The sequence below is a fragment of the Physeter macrocephalus genome, chromosome 4, assembly GCF_002837175.3.
Source record: "Physeter macrocephalus isolate SW-GA chromosome 4, ASM283717v5, whole genome shotgun sequence".
Classification (NCBI taxonomy): domain Eukaryota; kingdom Metazoa; phylum Chordata; class Mammalia; order Artiodactyla; family Physeteridae; genus Physeter; species Physeter macrocephalus.
The window spans coordinates 34,028,568-34,051,903 of NC_041217.1; the positions used below are offsets into that span (position 1 = coordinate 34,028,568).

General features: G+C 35.7%; 1 protein-coding gene across 3 annotated transcripts in view; it reads left to right on the top strand.

The window, feature by feature from the left end:
• Window positions 1-23,336, top strand: part of LPGAT1 (lysophosphatidylglycerol acyltransferase 1) — a 73,258-nt gene that overhangs the window by 24,051 nt on the left and 25,871 nt on the right. For all 3 annotated transcript variants that reach the window (XM_024133789.3, XM_024133788.2, XM_055084097.1), the window contains exons 3-6: window positions 8,886-9,004; window positions 14,197-14,292; window positions 17,367-17,640; window positions 21,477-21,603. In XM_024133789.3, the coding sequence (XP_023989557.1) occupies window positions 8,886-9,004; window positions 14,197-14,292; window positions 17,367-17,640; window positions 21,477-21,603 (616 nt within the window). The remainder of the gene's footprint in view (window positions 1-8,885; window positions 9,005-14,196; window positions 14,293-17,366; window positions 17,641-21,476; window positions 21,604-23,336) is intronic.

A 23,336-nucleotide genomic window follows, 5' to 3' on the forward strand; every position in this document is an offset into this window, starting at 1 on the left:
TTTTTTTTGTGGTACGCAGGCCTCTCACTGTTGTGGCCTCTCCCATTGCAGAACACAGGCTCTGGATGCGCAGGCTCAGCGGCCATGGCTCATGGGCCCAACCATTCCGCGGCATGTGAGATATTCCCGGACTGGGGCACGAACCCGTGTCCCCTGCATCAGCAGGCGGACTCTCAACTACTGCGCCACCAGGGAAGCCCCTGCAAAAATTCTTATTGGCATTTTGATTAGAATTGTGTTTTACTTGTAGATCAATTTGTGGGAGAATTGATATCTTTAATGTGTTGAATCTTTCAATCCATGAACATGGTATTCATTTCATTTTGGCCTTCTTTGATTTCTTTCATCAGCACTTTGTAGTTTTCAGCATACAGATCCTGTCCATGTGTTTTAGATTTATACCTAAGTATATTTTTTGAGCTATTGTAAGTGGGATTTAATTTTTAAAAATTTCCTATCATTCATTCCTAGTATAAAAATATGATTGATACTGTTGAGTTTGTAGTTGTTTAGTAACTTTGCTAAACTCACTTATTAATAATAGGAGCTTTTTGTAGATTAATTGGGACATTCTACAGAGACAGTCATGCTATTTGTGAGTATGGGCAGAATTATCTCTTCCTTTCCAACTTGTATGACTTTCATTTCTTTTTCTTTTTTATTTATTTATTTATTTTTGCATTATTGAACTGGGTAGGACTTCTGGAATAATGTTAAATAAGAGAGGTGAGATTGGACATCCTTACCTTGTTCTCAATCTTAGGGAGAAAGCACTCATATATAATTAATACTAAATATTATGTTAACTATAGGTTTTGTGTAGAAACACTTTATTTACATTGAGGAAATTCCTTTCTGTTCTTAGTTTACTGAGAGTTTTTTTCATGAATGTATATTGGAATGTGTTTAGTGCTGTTTTTGCATCAATTCATATGTGTCTTAGTCTGTTTGAGCTGCTATAACAAAATGTCACAGGCGGGGTGGCTTATAAACAACAGAAATTTATTGCTCATAGTTCTGGAGGCTTGGAAGTCCAAGACAAGGTGCCAGCATAGTCACCTTCTGATGAGGGCTCTCTTCATGGTTCATAGCCTTTTCACTGTGCCCTCATTTGGTAGAATGGGCTAGACAGCTCAGTGGGATCTCTTTTATAAGCGCACTAATCCCATTCATGAGGGCTCAACCCTTATGACCTAATCACTTTCCAAAGTCCTCATCTGCTAATGCCATCACCTTTGGGTGTTAGGACTTCAACATTTGAATTTTAGGGGGACACATACCTTCAGACCATAGCAATATAATCTTGAGGTTTTTCTTCCTTAGATTGTTAATATGGTGGACTATTACACAGATTAATTTTTAATATTCAATCAACCTTGCATTCCTGTGATGATAAACCTTACTTTGGTTGCACTGTATATTATTGGATTCCATTTCCTAACATTTTTTGAGGATTTTAATGGATATAAGTCTATAGTTTTGTTTGTTTGTTTGTTTCTGGTTTTGGTATAAGGGTAATGCTGGCCTTATAGAGTAAACTTGAAAGTTTTCCCTTCCTTTCTATTTTCTGGAAGAGATTGTATAGAATTGGTGTTATTTCTTTTTTAAATGTTTGGCAGAATTTGCTAGTGAATCATCTGGGCCAGAAGAATTATTTTTTGGAAGATTTCTAATTATAAAATCAATTTATTTAATAGGCTGCTTTATTTTCTGTCTTTCACATTAAAGCCTTTTTGTGGGTATCTGGTAATATATGACGATCTGTTCTTATTTAAGAGTAGGGGACTATAAAGTTGATTGGTAGCCCTGTTAGTGGCTGCATCTTGTCCACACTAAGCCGCATTGTAGGATAATCTGATTGGAATACTTCACTGGAGAATCCTAAATGTCATTATTTTTAGATCTTTTCTCTTGAGCTGATCAGATTTCCTAGAGAAGACTCCTCCAAACTCTTGCTGCCATATCCTGGGGCTGAGTTGGTAAAGGTTAGGCATCAGAGGGCTTGAGCTTTGTTTTTAATAAGCATATGTTCACTTAGTCCTCATGTTGTGTGTACTATTCTCATTTGTTATTTAACCTCACTCTGATTTTACCACAGGCTTATATTGACCTAAATCATTTTGAACTTTCTAACTTAGTGGTTTTAAATGGATAGAGGTGGGGGTGGGATGTTTGGAAATGTGTAGTCTCTTTAGGGTTGTAACAGAGAATGTTGGCCAGGTGTGCTAAAAGTTTTGCAATGCTGATGACTGCAGGAAGAATTGCTTCTCCCGAGATACCAATATCTCCCCTGTTGGAAACTGTCTAGGTTTAAGTTAAAGCAAATCTCAATACCAGTTAGAGTTAATTATCACTTATTATCTTTGACTTTCTTGCTCTTTCTTTTTCCATTCTTGCCAGTGGTGATTTAGATTATACTCTAGTATTTGAAATTAGCAACTATTTTAAAGTTTTCTTTTAAGCAGGTGGCTAGAGTGGAAGTGAGAAGACTAGTTAGGAGGTCACTTCAGAAGTGCAAGAAAGAGGTATTGATGGCTTGGCCTAGAGTAGTAGTAGTAAAGAAGGAGAGACATAGAGGTTGCAGGATGTGTTTTGGAGATAGAGTCCAAAGGACTTAGAGATGGATTAAATATGGAGAATTGAGGAAAGGGGGGAATCAAAAGTGGTCTTAGGTTTGGTCTTGAATTGACTGGGTGAATGATGGTGTCCTTCGCTGAGATGGAGAAGACTAGGGTAAAGAGCTGGTTCTGTATTGAGCACGTTAAATTTAAGATACCTGTATCCTGGGCCCAAAGACAATGTTGATTTTTTTTTTCTTAGATACTCTTTGCCTCTTTAGACTTGTTTATTATTCAACTGTCATGCAAAAAACTCTTGATCCTTGGCTTCTGCACCATTCCTTATTGTTACCCTCCACTAACCTTATTTGTTAGGACTTTGGGACTTGGCTTGTCCACCCCACTTCTTGGCATAATCATGGGCAACGTCAGGGGCTGTGTGGGCAACTTACCCGTTACTGTTCTCAAGGTTCTTTGATGTAGCCTGCCAGCAGTGACAGCATGATACAGTGGTTTTGAATCCCAGTTCCCCTACTTCCTAACTGTGTAACTTTGAAGATACTGCTTAACCTTTTTTGTCTCATTTTCTTCAATTGTAAATTGGGGATAACAGTGTCTGTACATTTGGGATTTTGTGAAGATTACATAGGAAAATAATGTGAATTATTTTCTCTTACTAATTTTTTTTTTTTTTTTTTTTGTGGTACACGGGCGTCTCACTGTTGTGGCCTCTCCCGTTGCGGAGCACAGGCTCCGGACGCACAGGCTCAGCGGCCATGGCTCACGGCCCAGCCGCTCCGCGGCATGTGGGATCTTCCTGGACCGGGGCACGAACCCGTGTCCCCTGCATTGGCAGGCGGATTCTCAACCACTGCGCCACCAGGGAAGCCCTCTCTTACTAATTATTAATGCCTGACACATAGTAAGCATTCTATAAATGTTGGCTATTAAGATTATTAGTATTTAATTATATATCTATTTAATAATATATGCTACTATTATTCTTTTAGTTAAGCAACCCCTCCAAAAGCTACACCTTGAGCCTTGCCTCCTCAAGTTTAACCTCTTAAATTAAATTAAATTAATTAAAGTGCCAAAAAAAGGGCACTGACCACAACTTCCTAGTATGTTCAGTATACTTGTTTTAAGAAAATAAAACAAAACTCATCAGAGCTAAAATTCCAGTGGTTCTTATTTACAGATATACATTAGAGTCACCCGGGGGCTTTCTCACAACGTCTGGGCCCTATCTGTGGGGGTTTGAGTAGGATGGGTAAAGGTGGAGATAGGGGATGGCTTCAAGTATCTCTACTATAATAGCCCTCCCTCAGTTTTCTTTAGTGAATTACCCCCTTGCTTGGTTCCTTTCCTCACCAGTCTCCTCTCCATTAATCAGTACGTTAATCTACTTTCTCATGGCTACCCTTCATATCCTCACTCCCTTTTTATCTTCCTCTGCTAACCCCTAACTTTGGATGAGTCCAACCCACTCTGCCTCCAATGTGTGTTACTGAAAGCCACAGTTCTTGAGCTACATGAGATTCTTTCATGTGTTTTTTTGCTCTCTAATCTTTACTATTCATATTAGAATACCTGACCTTACGTGACACAGTAGTTGTATGAGTCTTTAAGTTAATAATGATTTCAAAAGTAACTTCAACTGTCATGTAATCTAGTTGCCCAGGATGTCTGTGATTCTGTCATTTATATCTCATTCATCTTCACAATATGTTTGAGTAGCATAATGATATTATTAATGTTTCTTAAGTGAGTCACAGAATGGTAAAATAGTTTGTGGCATCAGCTTGCAGGCATTTTTTTTTTGAACTTTGAGAAGTAAGCTATTATGGTCGTGTATAAAGCAACCTTTCTTCTCCACATTAATTCTGTTTTGTGGGTCAGTATAACAGCTTTAGCATCACTGTTTTTAAGGAAATTGTGATGGTTTATTGTTTTTATTTTCTTTTTGAGATGTGAACTGTCATGATCAATTTTAGTCTAAAACTTTTGGGGGAGGTTTATTAATTGTGTGTGTGTGTGTGTGTGTGTAGTAGGTGATAATCTTTGGCTTTGGTTTTTAACAAGAATTTTTTAAAATTCAATTACAGCTAGGGAACTTTTCTTCCAGTTTTTACTCAGTTGTCTTTCATTCCCTTTGGAAATAGTGGACCTGACCCAGTTCTTTTTTGAGAATTCCTTTCACAGAACAGTGTGTTAAAATATTTTTGTCCTTCTAATCAAGTACAATGTAAGAACTGGCGGGCATCCATAGCTTCTGTTCTTTAACATGAGAATAATTCTATTCCTTGATTAAGATACTGGCTCCATTATTATACTTACTGGTTTGGAGAGCAGGGTATGATTTGAGGAACATAGCTAGTTCATACATAAAATAAATGCTTTTTCTCTACAAGCATTTTTTAATCTTGATTTTGTTAGTCATATAACTTTCTAACAGTGATCTTTGAAGTATATAATGGTTTGGTAAAAGAAGAATACCATAGATACTGGAAATGAAATTTATTGTTGAATAAAATTTAGATTATTATAAAATCCTACATGACTTTGTTGCTACATCAGGATAATTTTTAAAAGTTGATCCTTCTACCTTCACTTGTTTGATTTAGTATGTGTGTGAGTCTTAGCAAATTGACATTTAGTTTGAAAATTAATTTTAGCTAAGTTATGGCTGAGAGATAAAATATGTATTGGATTAACTCTTAATGATTATACTCTGAAAGTATTATAGAAGTAGATGTTGAGAACCATTTATAATACATGATGGTAGATTTCTATGATAACGTTCTGGATGGTTAAAATACAGTGCTGTTGTTCTTTTCCTATAGTTGGTTAGAAAAAAACTATAATTTGGGGTGAATAGAATGGAAAAGAGAAAGGATGGGGAAAATTGAGGAGGGTGGAGTATATTAGTTTCAGAGGGCTGCCGTAACAAAGTACCACAAACAAAGTTTCTGTGGCTTAAAACAACAGGAATTTATTCTCTCACAGTTCCAGAGGTTAGAAGTCTGAAATTGAGGTGCTGACAGGGGTGTGTTCTGTCTGAAGGCTCTGGTGGGAAGGATCCTTCCTTGCCTCTTGCTCTCTTTGGGTGGTTGTCTGCAGTCCTTGGCTTGTAGACACATCACTCCAGTCTTTGCCTCCATTGTCGCATGGCATTCTCCCTGTGTATCTCTGTCCAAATTTCCCACTTTTTATAAGGATACCAGTCATATTGGATATAGGTTTAGGGCCCATCCTAATCCATTATGACCTCATCTTAACTTGATACATCTACAAAGCCCCTGTTTCCAAATAGGGTCACATTCACAGGTTTTGGATGGATGTAAATTTGGTGGGACACTATTTAAGCCAGAACAGAGAGTTCTAAATTCAATTTATATTTTGAGATTTAAACCAACACACTAGATTTATCTACTTTATATAAAGCAAGTAAGATACATTTGAAGTAGAAAACTTATTTTTATTTGCAGTTATATTCACACATATGCTTTCCTACTGCACAGGCCTAGGTATCTAGTATTTTCCATTCATGTAGCAGAAATTGCATTAAAGGACTATTTGGTTATGAAACATCTATTTATATAGATGTGGAGCTAGAAGACTTTCCACATTACCTCTTAATAGCCTAATATTTATAGAACCAAGTTAGACTTTTCTTGAGTGTTTTAACTGCATTAGAATAATACTTTTGTTCTTATTTGTTTTATATCCACAGTGCCTGATGCTGATTTATTGAGTGAAGAATGAATTAATGAAAGAATGGTGGTGTGGGTGTGTGTGCGTGTGTGTGGGTGTGTGTGGGTGTGTGTGCGTGTGTGTGCGTGTGTGTGCGTGCGCACGCACGTTCATTGAAGGGTTGTCAACAGAGACGTGATATGAGGAGTTTTCACTTAGTAAATATATTCTCTCTTCACACACCGTTCTGCACTTTGCTTTTATTACTTATAGTACATCATTCCATATTAGTGTAAAAATGCTATGATTACATAATATTCCATTGCATGGATATATTATAATTTATTTAACTAGTCTCCCTTTTTATTTTTAATTGTGACAAAATACACATAACATAAAATTTACCATCTTAACCATTTTTAAGTGTCAGTATTGTTAAGTATATTCACATTATTGTGTAACCAATCTCCAAAACTTTTTCATTTTACAAAACCAAAACTCCATACTAATTAAGTAACTCCCCAGTTTTCCCTCCTGTCAACCACCATTTTAGAAATTTCTATGAATTTGAGCTAGTCTCTCTTTTTAGTTGTTTTCCTCTTTGCTCTTATAAACAATGCTGCAATAAAGAGCTTTGCATATGTGTCATTTTACACATGAATAAGTATATCTGTAAGATGAATTCCTAGAAGTGGAATTGCTGGGTAGAGGATTTTCACATTTCTTAGTTCTGATATATATATCGCCAAATTGACTTCCAAAACCCTTGTACCAATTTACACTCCCCCTGCTCCCACACACAATGTATATCAGCTATTCAAGTATGTTTCAGTAAAGTTAGCTTGTCAGCTAAACTTCACTGGCAACTTGGGAAAGAAAAGGCCGCTGTGAAGGAAAGTTGGTGTTGCTGGGCTGTCCCCAGTGTTCTACATCTATTCCTTAAGGATTACTTGACATCTGTAATGTAGTTTCCATTCTGCATTCATTTTAAAAACTTTCACCATACAGTGTAAGCTATTTGTGTGTTAGTAATAACTTCTGAGAGAATGACTGGAATACCTCACTTTGCAAGTAGGTACCACAACTGAATGTATGTTCAGCCCAGCTGAAATTCCCTTAATACAAATCTTTAAGATCTTTAAAATGAATACATAGATGCCTTGCTTAAATGGCTGGTTTTTTTTTTTTTTTTTTTTTTTTTGGCTGCATTGGGTCTTCCATGCTGCGCACGGGCTCTCTCTAGTCGCGGCGAGCGGGGGCTACTCTTCGTTGCGGTGCGCGGGCTTCTCACTGCGGTGGCTTATCTTGTTGTGGAGCACGGGCTCTAGGCGCGGGGACTTCACTAGTTGTGGCACGCGGGCTCAGTAGTTGTGGCTCGCGGGCTCTAGAGCGCAGGCTCAGTAGTTGTGACGCACGGGCTTAGTGGCTCCGCGACATGTGGGATCTTCCCAGACCAAAGCTCGAACCTGTTTCCCCTGCATTGGTAGGCGTTTTGTTAACCACTGCGCCACCAGGGAAGCCCGTAAATGGCTTTTAATAAAAAGAAAAAATTAGCAGAACTCTTTTCTCAAATGAACTCTTATGAGGAGCTCCGCTATATTGGGGTGACAGTGAAAGGTGACTGTGAAGGAGGGAGGCTGGCAGAGGTAAAGCAGGTGAGCAACAGGTCTCCCATCCTAATTTCATCCAGAACTATTACACACAGGTGACTCAACTTCTTTCCTTATAGCAGTGAGTGAGATGAGTGAATGCTAACATATATTCAGCCTCTGGTAATTCGCGTCAGACATTTGAGGAACCTAGAACCTTCTTTGTAGAGTCTTGATGTTTGACACTGATGCTCAATTTTATTTTTTTGAGTGTAGTAAATTTGGCATGAAATGAGGCGTAACTACTTGGAGATATCACTATTTTCCTTAGAGTGTACATATAGGTTTTGGTGCATTGACTTTTCATCTGGAGATTTTTAATAAATGTAACATCCTTAATTAGTTTTCTTGTAAAATGAAAATGCTTACACATTTTATAATATTTGCATATTTTATTATAAAGTAGAATTTAAGGGGGCTTTGGGAACCACCTCCCAATGATGATCAGTATTGTTTTGAATTTATTTCCCCAGACTTTTTTCAATGTATTAAGTTACATGTAAATTTTATTACTTCTTTGAAAAGATGGGATTATATTATATATACTGTTTTGTGGTATGTTTTGTTTACTTGATAAGAAGTCCTTTTGGGTTAGTGTATAGAGATATCCTCCATTCTTTTAATGGGTTTATACTCTTCCATTATATAAAAATTATCCATTCCCCTGTTGGTGAACATTTAAGTTGCAATAAATATCCTTTGTGCATATCTTTGCCTGTTTGGACAAATGTTTCTATAGGATAAACTCTTAAATAGAATTTCTAAATCAAAGGTGTGGCCATTTTACATTTTAACGGATATTTTGGGTCTCTATAAAATATGAACATCCTGATTTTTATAGGAAATAAACTTAGTTTTAAACTTTTAGAAGTTTTAGCTAAGTGATGTATCATCATTAATGTGCACCAGTGTTTCTAATATAAGGCTTCTGGAAATGTATAAATTTTTTAAATGACAGCTTTGAAACTTTTTGTTCTTACAGTGATGGAATGGGGGGAAGATATTAACGCAATTTCAAAAGATGAAGCAGTAATGTTGGTGAATCATCAGGCAACAGGAGATGTGTGTACTTTGATGATGTGCCTCCAGGACAAAGGACTGGTAAGCCATCCTGAAGGCAGAGATAGACTGCAGAAAGGGGAGGTTAACAGAGAATCAATTTAAGTATCTTACCACAGTTGGGGATGTAGACTTACACTTTAATATGTATACTTTTCATGAAAATTTAGAAAAATTTAAAAAGAAATATACTATGTGTATAACTCTAAATTACTCTAAGAGAGGAATTTACAGACCTAAAGAAAAATAACTGGGATGATGTGGATTATATCTCCACAAAGCTGTTTTTTAAAAAAGATAACTGAGGGCTTCCCTGGTGGCACAGTGGTTGAGAGTCCGCCTGCCGATGCAGGGGATGCGGGTTCGTGCCCTGGTCCAGGAAGATCCCACATGCTGTGAGCGGTTAGGCCCGTGAGCCATGGCCGCTGAGCCTGCGCGTCCGGAGCCTGTGTTCCGCAACGGGAGAGGCCACGGCAGTGAGAGGCCCGCGTACCGCAAAAAAAAAAAAAAAAAAAAAAAACTGAAATGAAAGCAAAGTTAATATGGTTCAAGCATGGGGCTGTCTTGAGGTGAGTGGTGGATTGCCAGTTTGAGAAATACAAACACAAAAAGCAGTTTGCTTAAGATAGAAGAGTAAAATTGGACAGGGAATTAGGTGATCTTGGTGATCTTTAGGCAGAAGAAAGTAAGGTATATATTATTTTGGATTTCACTTAGAAAGCAAATTGAAAGGAAAGATATTAGGGCCATTTTATTCAGTGTTCTAGGGCTGTGTTTGAACTGTTGATTTCACATTGCTTATATTGCTAACTAAAACATACCTATAAACTGGGAGGGTTTAAAATAAAGTCAGTCCTTAGCATTAAAAGAATTGTTACCTTAAGAGAAAGTAAAGCGGTTATGTTCATAGAAAAGTAAATCAATAGAAAATATATAAAATTAATGGAATTAATATTTGGCCTAATAGTGAAGAAACAAATCAATAGGTATTTTATAAGTGTTTCATATTCCTGGTCACCGACTATAAATATAGAAGACCATCCTATGAGATACTATCCCTTTAAAGCAACTAATAATCTAGTGGTAGGTGGAGAGAGGGAATAGCAAACAATACTTAATTGCAAAGTGAGAAATATTCAGTGGAAAGTGAGCTCACCGTGTACTTGGTGGATATAGAAAACTTTGTGGAGGGGAGAGGACGTAAACTTGACCTTGAAGGGTGAGTAGAATTTAGTTAGGCAGAGTAGTGAAGCAAGGGCCTCTTCTTTGGTGAAATAATCTTGACCAAAACACTAAGGCAAGAATACACCTGGTGTGTTTAGGTCCTAGAGAGTTTGATTCAGCAGCTCAGGGGTCAGAAAATGAGGTGACAGTAAATGGAAAATATGTTTGCTTATTATGGAATCTGTTTTTGTTGTTTATCTGAAAAGCAGAGGCATAATTTTGCTAGAATGTAGAATAAATTCAGTCCTTTCTTATATTCAGAATCTTATATTCGGAATTGTTAAAATAAAAGAATATCACTGTGTAGATATATTTGCATTACAATAATATTTACTGCCTGTCCCCTAAATTCTTGATGTTAAAATTGTGTAAAAATAGTTTATTTGGCTTTGTATCAAGGAGAACATTTTTATGCTTACCGATAAGATACTTACATTTATAGAGGTTTTTCTGAGGGCCTACAGTGTCTTCTATTGGTTTTTGAATCTCAAAGAGTGCTTAAAACGGTGAGTATAAATATGCCTAACTTTGTTACTCGAACTCCAGTTTGGCAGAGATGAGAACTGTATTAACCAGAGTATCAGGTAATCTGAGATTCACCAATATTGTGGACAAAAAAAATTTTGGTTTATTTGTTTGCTTTTGTAAAAAGATTTTAGTTAGTTGGTCTTTGGTTCATTTTTCTGTCCAGAGTTATTTTGTTTTTATTTTCAGATTAATTATACTGATATTACTCTCCAATATTACAAAATAATTTGAAACCTTGAAGAATTTTTTTATCTTGTTTCATAAAGGAGTAATTGAGAAATAAAAAGGTGGAAGCATTAAAATTTCTGCCTCCTGCGTAATAAGTATAGGGCAATATTAATTTACATTCACAAGTAGGAATGTTTACTTGATTAATTGCATACTCCATGAGCACTTTCAAAGAAAGAAAGCTGATGCTAAATTGTGGGCCAGTTTAAAAACACTAGTTTAATGGTGATGTGAGTATAACACAGCTTTTTGAATTCAGGAATTCCTGTAGCGCCTGTCATTTTGGTAGGACGGCACTGTTGTTCTGGACTGTCCTGCTGCACATTGTTTTCCTTAACCTGGCTGCAACCTACTACGTGCTAGTAGAACTCCCTAGTCAATGTGACAGCCAAAATTGTCCTTGCAGACTTCTAAACCGGAAAACCATTGACTCCACTAAAATTTCAGAAGGATATGAAGAATGGAGCCATTCATGTAAACCTCCCCAGATGTTTTGACATGTAGAAAATTCGTGCTTCCGGGTAAAGAATAATTGATGCAGAGTAATTTTGTCCCTTGGAAATACCTAACAACGTTATGAGTGACAGCCTGTGAAATGTCGACAGTTGATTCAGGCAACTTTGTTTACTGACCTCATTTTTTCAGAAATATGAAACAAAGGATTAGTTATATTTTCTAAACGTGCTGGTCCTCCTTATCCCACCCCTCTCGGTGGTCACAAAGCACAGAGGTGATCTCCCTGTGCTATGCGGCAGCTTCCCACTAGCTGTCTAATTTACATTTGGTAGTGTATATATGTCCCTGCCACTCTGGTCCTTTTTTAATAAGTATCTGTGAAGTGAGGAGTCTTGCCCTTTTGTGGCAATTGATGATAAAACTAAGAATTTTTATTTCTATCAATAGAACTTTTAGATATGTAATAAATATTTATTGACTTGTTTCCCCTAAAATAAGTTAGGACAGAATTATCCATACAAATCTCAGAAGATAGCTTGGCTGTCTTACTGAATTTGTTTTACATTACCCTTCTAACTGAGGCGGTAAATCCACTGTAAATGTAAGATTAAACATAAAAGCAAGTTACTTTAGTGTTGGTATTAAACCCAGAGGACAATAAATTGCAGCCACACTTCATACTGTGTATAAAGCTCAAAGGTTTTACAGGTTGAATCCACTTGCTTTTTGTTTTGTTTCTTGGGGCACTTTTCAGCAAATTCCATTTAGTTCAGATCTCAATTTATCTAAACAAAGTGGTTATCATTACAAAGCAAAACAAGATTCAAAAATGAGATGTTGGTGATTATTCTGTATTAATTGATTTGGGAATCAGTCTTTCATGTATGTATCTTTATTTTTTTTAAGTTATTTTATATGGTAAAACTGTTGGAATAGGAGTCTTGTAACTGAACTATTCAGTGATACTGAAAAATTACATCAGAAGCTTGAATATTATTTGTGGGCTTTTATAATGTTTTTGTAAAAGCAACACATGGATGTCAATGCTTAGTTTTTTCCTTATATGTTAGTTCATACAATTTGGTGCTCAGAGATGAAGTTTACATTTGTTATTCCTATAGGAACCAAAGTGGAGCTCTGTTGCTTTCTTGATGGAGGCTGTAGTTTTCACTTTATTTATTTAAGGCTTATAACAAGGGATGCTGTTATCTCAGCATGGGAGAACAATTAACCATTCATTAACTAGATCCTGTTTATGCTTACTTTTAATTTTGAAATTTGCTTGAAATAAAGTCTTCTGCTCTTGATATGGCTATTAACTCTTATCAGCAGTGGATAATATTTTTGTTAAGAAACTGAGTATTTTTATGCTGGCAAAGAGTATGGCCTTGTATAAACTAACAAATACTCTTCATGATATAATAGAATGTGTAAGTCATTCTACTAAATGAATTTTTAAAAAATTTACAGTGTATTTATTGACTAAATGAATTCTTTAATGTTCTTTTATTTTGGATATTTTTATATTTTATATTTTTATAAAGTTTTATATCTTTATATTTTATGACTTTTAATATTTTAGCCATTAAGGTCACATTTTATAAAGCCTTAGTGCTTATTAATTAAGTGTGTAGCCCTCATTTGATAACTTAGGCATATTGTATTGTTTCAAAATAACTTTACAAGTTATATAAGAATTTCTAAAGGTTTTATTTACATAGAACAAATTGGAAATCATTAAGTTCAAATTTAAGAAGTAAATTCAGTTTTATTTGTTACCCAGTGATATGTATATACCTGTGACTTAGGAATCCAAGACTTGGAATCAAGACCTGTAATTTTTTTTTTTTTAAGCACTAACATAGCAATAAATATATTATGTTTAAATAGTCTAAATATAAATACAGCAAGTTAAAGAAAGATTGGTGGAGTAGATAAACATATTATTCAACAATATTCTGTCTACAAGAAACTTACTTCAAATACACTGAACTAGTTAGTTTTAAGGTAAAGGATATAAATGTAAACATATATATATATCATGAACACATTAATCAAAGAAAACAGTGAGATTGGCCATATTAATATCAGAAAAAGTAACCTTCAAAGGAAAGAAAATTAATAGAAACAAAGAGGACCGTTACATAAAAGGACCAATATTCTAGGAAGGCATAACAATCTTAAATGCATAAACACAAAACAACAAAACCTCAAAATGCATGAAGCAAAAACTGATAGAGATGAAAGGAGAAATAGATAAATACAAAATTATAGTTGGAGATTTTAGTACCCATCTATCAGCACCTGATAGAACTTATAGACAGAAAATCAACAATGATATGGAACTCAACGACACCATCAACCAATAAAATATAATCAAAACATATAGAATACTACACCCCAAAACACAGAATACACATTCTTTTTAATCATCTGTGGAACATATACAATGATATTCTACATCCTGGGCCATAAAACAAACTTCAATACATTTTAAACATTGACCTAATACAGAATAGGTTATCTTAATCTAATGAAGTCATATTAGAACTCAATAGCAGAAAACAGCAGAGAAATCTCAAAATCCTTGGAAATTATACAACACATTTCTAGATAATGCATGAAGACCTGTAATTTTTCATGTAGTGCTTTATTTGTAGAAGTAACATTAGATTTAAGATAGGTTAATTAAAAGTATGCTTGGATGGTTATAATTAAAATTTAGAGACTGGCTAGACTATAGTCAGGTTTTTTTTTTTTTCTATTCAACATTTATTTCTTGCTTTTAAATATTTTAGGTTGTTGCTCAAATGATGTGGTTGATGGATCATATTTTTAAGTATACAAACTTTGGAATTGTTTCTCTAATTCACGGAGACTTCTTTATCAGACAGGTAAGTAATGAGCATTTTTTTCCACAGTGATAGCCTGATCAGATTGTTTATTGTAAAAAGAGGCATCACAAAACCAGTTATAATAGATAGAGCCAGTTCTAGTTATCTGAGGGAGCTGGGAATCTTTTTTCCTAAAACATTTATTTCAGTCTGAATTTGAGTATGCATAAACATTAAAATGCAAATATTTTAATCACTACCCTCCTCGCTTCTAAAGTTTACCAAGCGCCTGCCACATTCTCAGCTCTTCTGCTTCTTAGCTGTGTGAATTGGGCAAGTTATTTAACCTCTCAAAATTTCCTCATTTTTCAAATGAGAATAATGGGTACTCCTCTCACAGAGTTGCTGTGCAGATTACATGAAGTAATACGTGTTACACGCTCAGAACAGTCCCTGGTACTTTCATCATCTTCATCATGACTACCATTATCATCATCTATATTATCACTGTTATTTTTATTTACAAGTCACCGTTATATGATACAGAAGGTATCTGTGTTAGCAGTTGGGAGATTGTTAAATAAATAAGATTACCAGTCGGGAGAATATTAAATAAATAAATAAGAGGAAATATTTTGCAAATTCATAGTATGAAAAGTGAGTATGTCAAATTTCTGTAAATCCAGAAAAACCTTAGAGGAGAAGATGCTATGTGGCATACATTTAAAGAATGAGTACGGCTTTGATGGAGGAAGGTGGATTGGGAATGGGTCGCAAGCATCAGGAATAGTTTAGTATAGGAAAAAGAATAATACCCTCTTATCAAGTCAGCATACAGGGACTTCCCTGGCGGTCCAGTGGTTAGACTCCACGCTTCCAATGCAGGGGCTGCGGGTTCAGTCCCTGCTTGGGGAACTAAGATCCCACATGCCGCGCGGCATGGCAAAAAAAAAAAAAAGAAAAAAAGAAAAAGCACTACATTATAGTGTTTCCTTGATATGCTACATGCTTTATTTTCTCAAAAATGGATAACCAAAATATGATATCAAGAGTTTTTATGTATGGTAATGCCACACTTCTCTGGTGTTTATATATTTAGCCACTTCACCCTGGGTGGTGCAGTACCTTACACGTAGTAATTACGTAATGAGTTGTTGGTGAATCTAATTAAGCCTCTTCTGAGCATCACAAATTCAGAAATAAGCTAGAAGTGTATAGAAAAACTTCTAAGCTCTATGAAAATAGGTCTCCCCAAACACATATATTATGCTTTGCTCCAGACAGTTTTTTAAATATTTATTTATTTATTTGGCTGCACCAGGTCTTAGTTACAGCACACGGGATCTTTGTTGTGGCATGAGGCCTCTTAGTTGTGGCATGCATGTGGGATCTAGTTCCCTGACGTGGGATCTAGTTACCTGACCAGGGATCGAACCCAGGCCCCCTGCACTGGGAGCACAGAGTCTTAACCACTGGACCATCAGGGAAGTCCCCTCCAGACAGTTTTATATACAAAACATATTTTTGTTTTTCATATTCTGTGTAATTGTCTAGTTTTTTCTGGAAACACCCTTGGTTTTTCTGAGCAGAGAGATGGAAAAAAGCAGGCACTGGAACCCCAGGAAGAATTGGGAATGGAGATTGGCCACAACAAGGTTGAGACAAAATAAACAGTGATAAGAACAACTTAAGGAAGAAACTAACCTAATATCTTAGAGTGTCACTGGAGGGGAAGACAGGAGAGATTTACAAATTCATTTCTGAAGAGCAAAAATTTTTTCCCTGTTAGATAGTAATGAAAATCTATAACATGGGGGAAAGGAAGAGAAAAAAAGTATTAATGTTAAAGAAAATCTCTTGGGACTTTGCTACTAAACATTTTTGACAAGATATTTCCAAGAATATTAAAAATATTTTACATGTACTCTTGGGAACTTAATAAGTAAAGCTTAATTATAATCAATTCAATTCCGTAAATTAGCTAAGAAAATTGTTACCTAGTTTACATTTAGAATAATTTAGTCTAAAGACTGCAAGTATACAAATTATTTTGGGGAGCTTCTGTAATTGTGTTGGCTTGAAAATTATTAGCGAATTGATCATACTGAAAGGAAGACCCTTCTTATATTTAGTCATGGGTTTGGGGCTTTCCTAAAAATGCTTCTAGGCTCCACTTTTCGGTCTCCAAGTTATCCTCTTTCCTCTCTTTCCCTCACAACTAAGATCCAGTCTATCAGAATGTCCTGTTAGCTTTCAGATTTTTTCCTGAATGTGTGCACCTCTCATCAATATCCCACAGTTGAATCTCATCAAACTCCCTTGTCCAGACTCTACAGGAGTCTCCTAACTTATTTCCTATAGTCTTTTTGTCACTGGAGCCAGCAGATTTTTTTTTATGTAAATAAGTTCATGACTCTCCCTTTTGGAAAACTATCTAATGATGTTCCATCCCGAACTACTACTTAACCAAGCTCAAGGCCTTTCTTATATGTCCTCCGCCTCTCTTCTGCAATTTTCAGCCACACTGGCCTTGCCACAGTTCTCTGAACATGCCAAACATGTTCCCACCTCAGGGCCTTTGTCCTTTTTCTCCTCATCACCTGGAGTACTCCGCCACTCATCTTCACATGGCTTATTCCCTCACATTATCAGCACTTTGCTCAAATTTCACCTCCTTGGAGCTGCTTTTCCTGACCCTGTTGAGCTTCTCTAGTCTCTTACTCTTCTTCCTAACCTTATCGCCAGTTGCATTTATACATATGCACATATACATGTGCATATGTATTATATATCTTCCCCATTCAAGCAAGCTTTGTGAGGGTCTCTTACTTCTCTATCTCCAGGACAGTGCCTGGCAAGTAAGTAGTAGGTACTCAGTAAATACTCACTGATGATGAATGAACGAACTTTCAGGGGCAATTAGAGCAATTTTTTTCTTCAGAGGGAAGGGTTTATTTGTGTAAGTGCTAATAACTTACTTTTTCCACTATGGTCAAAAGGGGAAGTAAGTGGAGGGAAATCACTATTCTAGCCTATGATTGGGATTTACTCTAGAAACAGTTATTTCTATTTAATTTTACAGCCTTTAAATTTCAAATGTGACTGTACTTACTCTATGTGTGTCTACCTTCTAGGGAAAATCTCATCGTGACCAACAGCTTCTTCTTCTCAAGAAGCACCTAGAAAATAATTACAGGAGCAGAGATCGAAAATGGATTGTTCTGTTTCCAGAAGGGGGCTTCCTCAGGAAGAGGCGCGAAACAAGTCAGGCATTTGCCAAGAAAAATAACTTGCCATTTCTTACACATGTCACTTTGCCAAGGATTGGGGCAACAAAAATTATTCTGAGTGCACTTGTAGCACGACAGGAAAATGGAAGTCCAGCAGGAGGAGATGCTGAGGAATTAGGTATGATGGTTTTTAGCATTTTTTTCTTTTCTTGGAATTAAAGGATTTTCTGGAGTTCCAGAAGATAACATTGTTTTTTTTTATATTTATAATTTTTGTCAAACAGAAATAATACTGAGGGAGAAGATGAAAATATAACTTTTTAATGTTTCTGTTTACAAAAGTAGTCCATGCTTACAATAATTTATTCAAATTATATAGGAATGTATAAAGTCGAAGGTATCTCTCCCTTACTGTACACCTTACTCGTGGCCATTCCCACTGCTGCAGTCAACATTCCTGTAAATATACTTACAGATTTGTGGAACATGTCTGTAGTATAAATTCCTAGAAGTGGAACTGCTGGATTAAAAGATACAGGAATAGAAATGACAAATTTGAGAAACTAATCATAGATATGCAAATGGATTATAATGATTTATATTTTTTGCATTTATCAAATTTAGAAAGTTTTTTTGTTTTTAATACGGAGAATGAGTTTAATGAAGTTTGGCAGTATTTATTAAGAGTCTTAAAATGTTGATAAATTACTCAGTTATTCTACTGCAAATAATACTTATCAAAAGGGAATGATCTGAAATACTGGCAAAGTAGTTTATCACAGCATTATTTCTAATGGCAAGGAATTGGAAATAGCCAGAAGAGAGAACAGATAAGTAATTATTAAATATCCATCTAACAGAATACAACACAGTCATTACAACTGATGTTTATTGGCTTGGAAAATTCTTATGCTCTATAATGTTAACTGAGTGGGAGAAACATACAACTCTTGTGTAAAGAATATGAGCTCAAATATGTAAATAATAAGGCAGTAGAAAATCAGTGAAAGGAAAGATTTCAGAGTATTAGCAGTGATTGCTTCTCTGAGTTGTAACATTATGGATAATTTTTCTCCATTTCTTAATACTTTTCTGAATTAAAAAAATATAGTGAGTATGTATTACTTTTATGGCCAGGAAAAAGTAAACCATACTCAAAGATGCAACTGTGGACTTCCCTGGTGGTGCAGTGGTTAAGAATCCGCCTGCCAATGCAGGGGACACGGGTTTGATCTCTGGTCTGGGAAGATCCCACATGCCACGGAGCAGCTAAGCCCGTGTGCCACAACTACTGAGGCCTATGCTCTAGAGCCCGTGAGCCATGACTACTGAAGCCCGCGCGCCTAGAGCCCGTGCTCCGCAACAAGGGAAGCCACTGCAATGAGAAGCCTGGGCGCTGCAACGAAGCCACAACTAGAGAAAGCCCACGTGCAGCAACAAAGACCCAATGAAGCCAAAAATAAATAAATAAATTTATTTTAAAAAACAAACAAAACTGAACAAAAAAAGATGCAACTATCTTGGAGATAGCCTAGTGAATTGTGCATATTTGAAGAAGATATTTGTGCCAACAGCATGAAGACTGTTTTGAACGAGTTTATCCAAGACACTATGAAAGTTTGGTGATAAATTATAAATTAAAAAGCTGAAAGAAACTTACTAGGCCTGTTTCCATAATAGCATTTTGCTATTTCTTTTAATATTCTTCAGATAAAATAAAATGGGAATGATTGGCCCTCAGAAATATGTGTTATTTTAGATGATGGTAAGGACCAAACATGGAAATAATGCCCGTGAGATTGTGCTGAGCTTTCCTTTCATTTGTTTTTTCCAAACAGCTGCCTGGCAGTCAGCTATCTTAATGTTTCATCATCTATTAAAAAGACAAATTGAAAGAGTCTTTTAATAGAAAAGGAGGGTTCAGAATAGCTTCACTGCTGGAGAGACACTGTGGCAATGACAGCCAAGCCAAAGCTTGAAGGCAAAGGTCTTCCAAATAGGATTAATTGCACTAATAAATACCGCTGCTTTTAAATAGTTTTACCCAGTCAATACCCTGTGGTCTAGATCTCAGAGGAATGGGCACTTGTCTTACTGATTACACAAGAGGGAAGAAAAATGGTTTTTTCTTTTGGAGAGAAGCAATCTCTGTTTATAACCAAAGTGAAATTGTTTATTACTTACCTTACCTTAGTTAAAATTTAGGCCTCTCGCCTTCTGAGATGGCCCACACTCTGTCTGTGGAGTGTGATTCTCCCAGGGCCAGTCTTGCCTTTTGAGATGGACAGCATTCTGTCTATGGAATGTGTATCTCTCTAAATAAATCCACTTCTTACCTATCAAGAAAAAAGTTTTTATTCTAGCAGTTTAGGAAAATCATAAGAAATTTTAGAAAACTGTATACCCCAAAACTAGTTTCACTTATATTTTACCATTTGCTTCTCTGCTTTGGTATTGATATTTTGTGTTTTATTTTCTTTAGTATTCATACTCACGATTTAGTATTTTATTCCATATAAACACAAACCATGTCTAATTAACTTTAAGGTTTTATATATTTATTTATTTTGGCTGCCCTGTGTGGCATGTGGGATCTTAGTTCCCCGACCAGGGATTGAACCTGTGCCCCCTGCAATGGAAGTGCGGAGTCTTAACCACTGGACCGCCAGGGAAGTCCCTCTAATTACCTTTAAAAGGATTAGTATTTTTTTGTTTATTGTATGATTTAATAGATACTAAACTGAACTCTGGTGATTTTTCAACCATTTTATTATAAAAGTTTTCAAACATACATAAAAGTTGAAATAATTTTGCAATTAATATCCATGAGCTGACCAACTAGATTTTATAATTAACACTTTACTATATTTGCTTTATCACATCTCTCTCCATCCTTCTATCCATCTATTAGTCCATCTTGGTTGGTTTTTTTTAATGCATCTCAAAGTAAGTTGCAGACATCAGTGTACTTTACCCCTAAACATTTTAGCATGTACATCACTGGTAGTTTGTTAAAATGTTCTCTTTACATACATTCTGTTCCTTTAGCAATATGTTATTTAAAAATTAAATTTTTTAAGCTTATTTCTTATATGATTATTTCTTCCCCTTCAGAATGTTGTCTAAAATTTTAAAAGAATTTAAGGCCAGTTTTTAATTATTTGACATTTTAAGTAAAATATTATTGATTCCTACTGTACATTTGGCCTTATATTTAAAAATAAGTTTAATTTTTTTAGGGATCCTTTAAATACTTCAAACAAAGGATAGACCATTACACTTTAAATTCTAGCTATCAGCGTTCTCTTTGAGAATTCCCATCTCAATTCTTGCTCAACTTTGTACTCTGTGCTGGGAATAAAAACAGCATGCAGAGGACCAAAGTAAACAGAATTTCCCCAGCCCCTCTCACAATGGTGGTGACCTGTTGTACCTACCAAAGGGTAGACAGGTTTATTGCTTTATTTTTATATAACTCTTGCTAAAATGGGAGGAGTTTTTTGTTTGTTTTGAACAAGAGCAGCAACTGACGATCATGTGCATCAATAAAATGCTTAATTTTATTGCCTTATTTCAATATTTATTAATGCCTCCCAAGTATCACAAAACTTGGTGTTTGTATTATATTGTGTTATATTTAGTGAGTGGAGTTTTTTGTTTTAAGGTCTGCTTTTCGCTTTTGTGATGTGATACTTTAGCTACTGACTTTTTTGTAGGCCAGTTTTTATGAGTGATAAAATGTAAATTAGACCTTGATACTGCATAATTGTATTGAATGCTTAAATGATGCATGTCCAATAAATTATAGCACTCTGTTGTTTAATTTGTTTGAGAGTCAGCCATTTTATAATGTAATAGGAAATGCTTAATTTCATCCTAAGTGCATCATATAGAACAGTAACACCAAAGTTCATTCTCTTAAAGCAAAGGATATATCATTATGCTTTATAATTCTATACTATGTTATTTGCTGCAAATAATATAAAAATTGATCCAGTTTTATATTGTTCTCAGACAGCAGATCGAAAGGCCTCCAGTGGATAATAGATACAACCATAGCTTATCCCAAAGCTGAACCCATAGATATTCAAACCTGGATCCTTGGATACAGGAAACCAGTAGTCACACATGTACATTACAGGTAAGAATTCTACATTAGTACTCAGTGTAAAGCCAACATAAAGTATTATCTCAGGACATTGTGAATGTTTTAATATTAAATTATAATTGATAGTGAAAACAGTTGGCTTAAAATCATTCTTACACTGAATTTTTAATATGAAAATATCATTTGAAGTAGTTATTTTCACTGAGTGATAAAAGTCTCTAAAAATGGCATTCTAGAGGCACTATGATTATTTGATCACCTGACACTCATGAGAGAAAGTAATTAACTTAAAGGGCAAATATCAAGGATAAATATGTACTCAACTGGGGTAAGCAGATTTGTATTAATAGATATGGAATTTGTTTTTAAATCATTAAGTCATGTAAGATTTTCTAAATGATTGAATTGATAATTTAGCAATGACTTACACTTTAAAATTTTTAGTATTTTAATATGCCTATGTCTTTTGCATAAACAACAAAACCATTTATTGAATATTCTGCAACAGCTCCTTGAGATTTTTTTAATATAGACCTTTCTTTTTTTGAAGTGTTTGAGGTAAATGTGTATAGGTATTCATATCAAAAAATGATACTGATAAGACCTGGATAGAATTGATCACTTTATAAGCCACAAAAGCCCTCCTTTAAAGAGGAAAACTACTCAAGTTACATACCCATTGGAAGTAAATGGGTAGCATATTTTCATAGGTGTAAACCATTAGAGTTTTCAAATATAAAAAAAAAGTTAGAATAATTTGAAACAAATTTTAAAACTCAAAATTATTGCCTTCCCTGGTGGCGCAGTGGTTGAGGGTCTGCCTGCCAATGCAGGGGACATGGGTTCTTGCCCCGGTCCAGGAAGATCCCACATGCCGCGGAGCAGATAGGCCCGTGAGCCATGGCCACTGGGCCTGCGTGTCTGGAGCTGGTGCTCCGCAGCGGGAGAGGCCACAACAGTGAGAGGCCCGTGTACTGCCAAAAAAAAAAAACAAAAAAACAAAAAAAACCCCTCAAAATTATTAAGTATTACAGTTTGGGGGGTTTTTTTTCTTTTTTTTTTTTTAACATCTTTATTGGAGTATAATTGCTTCACAATGGTGTGTTAGTTTCTGCTGTATAACAAAGTGAGGCAGCTATATGTATACATATATCCCCATATCCCCTCCCTCTTGCATCTCCCTCCCACCCTCTCTATCCCACCCCTTTAGGTGGTCACAAAGCACTGAGCTGATCTCCCTGTGCTATGTGACTGCTTCCCACAAGCTATCTGTTTTACATTTGGTAGTGTATATATGTCCATGCCACTCTCTCACTTCGTCCCAGCTTCCCCTTCCCCCTCCCTGTGTCCTCAAGTCCATTCTTTACGTCTGCGTCTTTATTTCTGTCCTGCCCCGAGGTTCTTCAGAATCATTTTTTTTTTTTAGATTCCATTTATATGTGTTAGCATACGGTATTTGTTTTTCTCTTTCTAACTTACTTCACTCTGTATGACAGACTCTGGGTCCATCCGCCTCACTACAAATAACTCAATTTCGTTTCTTTTTATGGCTGAGTAATATTCCATTGTGTATATGTGCCACATCTTCTTTATCCATTCATCTGTCTATGGACATTTAGGTTGCTTCCATGTCCTGGCTATTGTAAATAGTGCTGCAGTGAACATTGTGGTACATGACTCTCTTTGAACTATGGTTTTCTCAGGGTATATGCCCAGTAGTGGGATTGCTGGGTCATATAGTAGTTCTGTTTTTAGTTTTTTAAGGA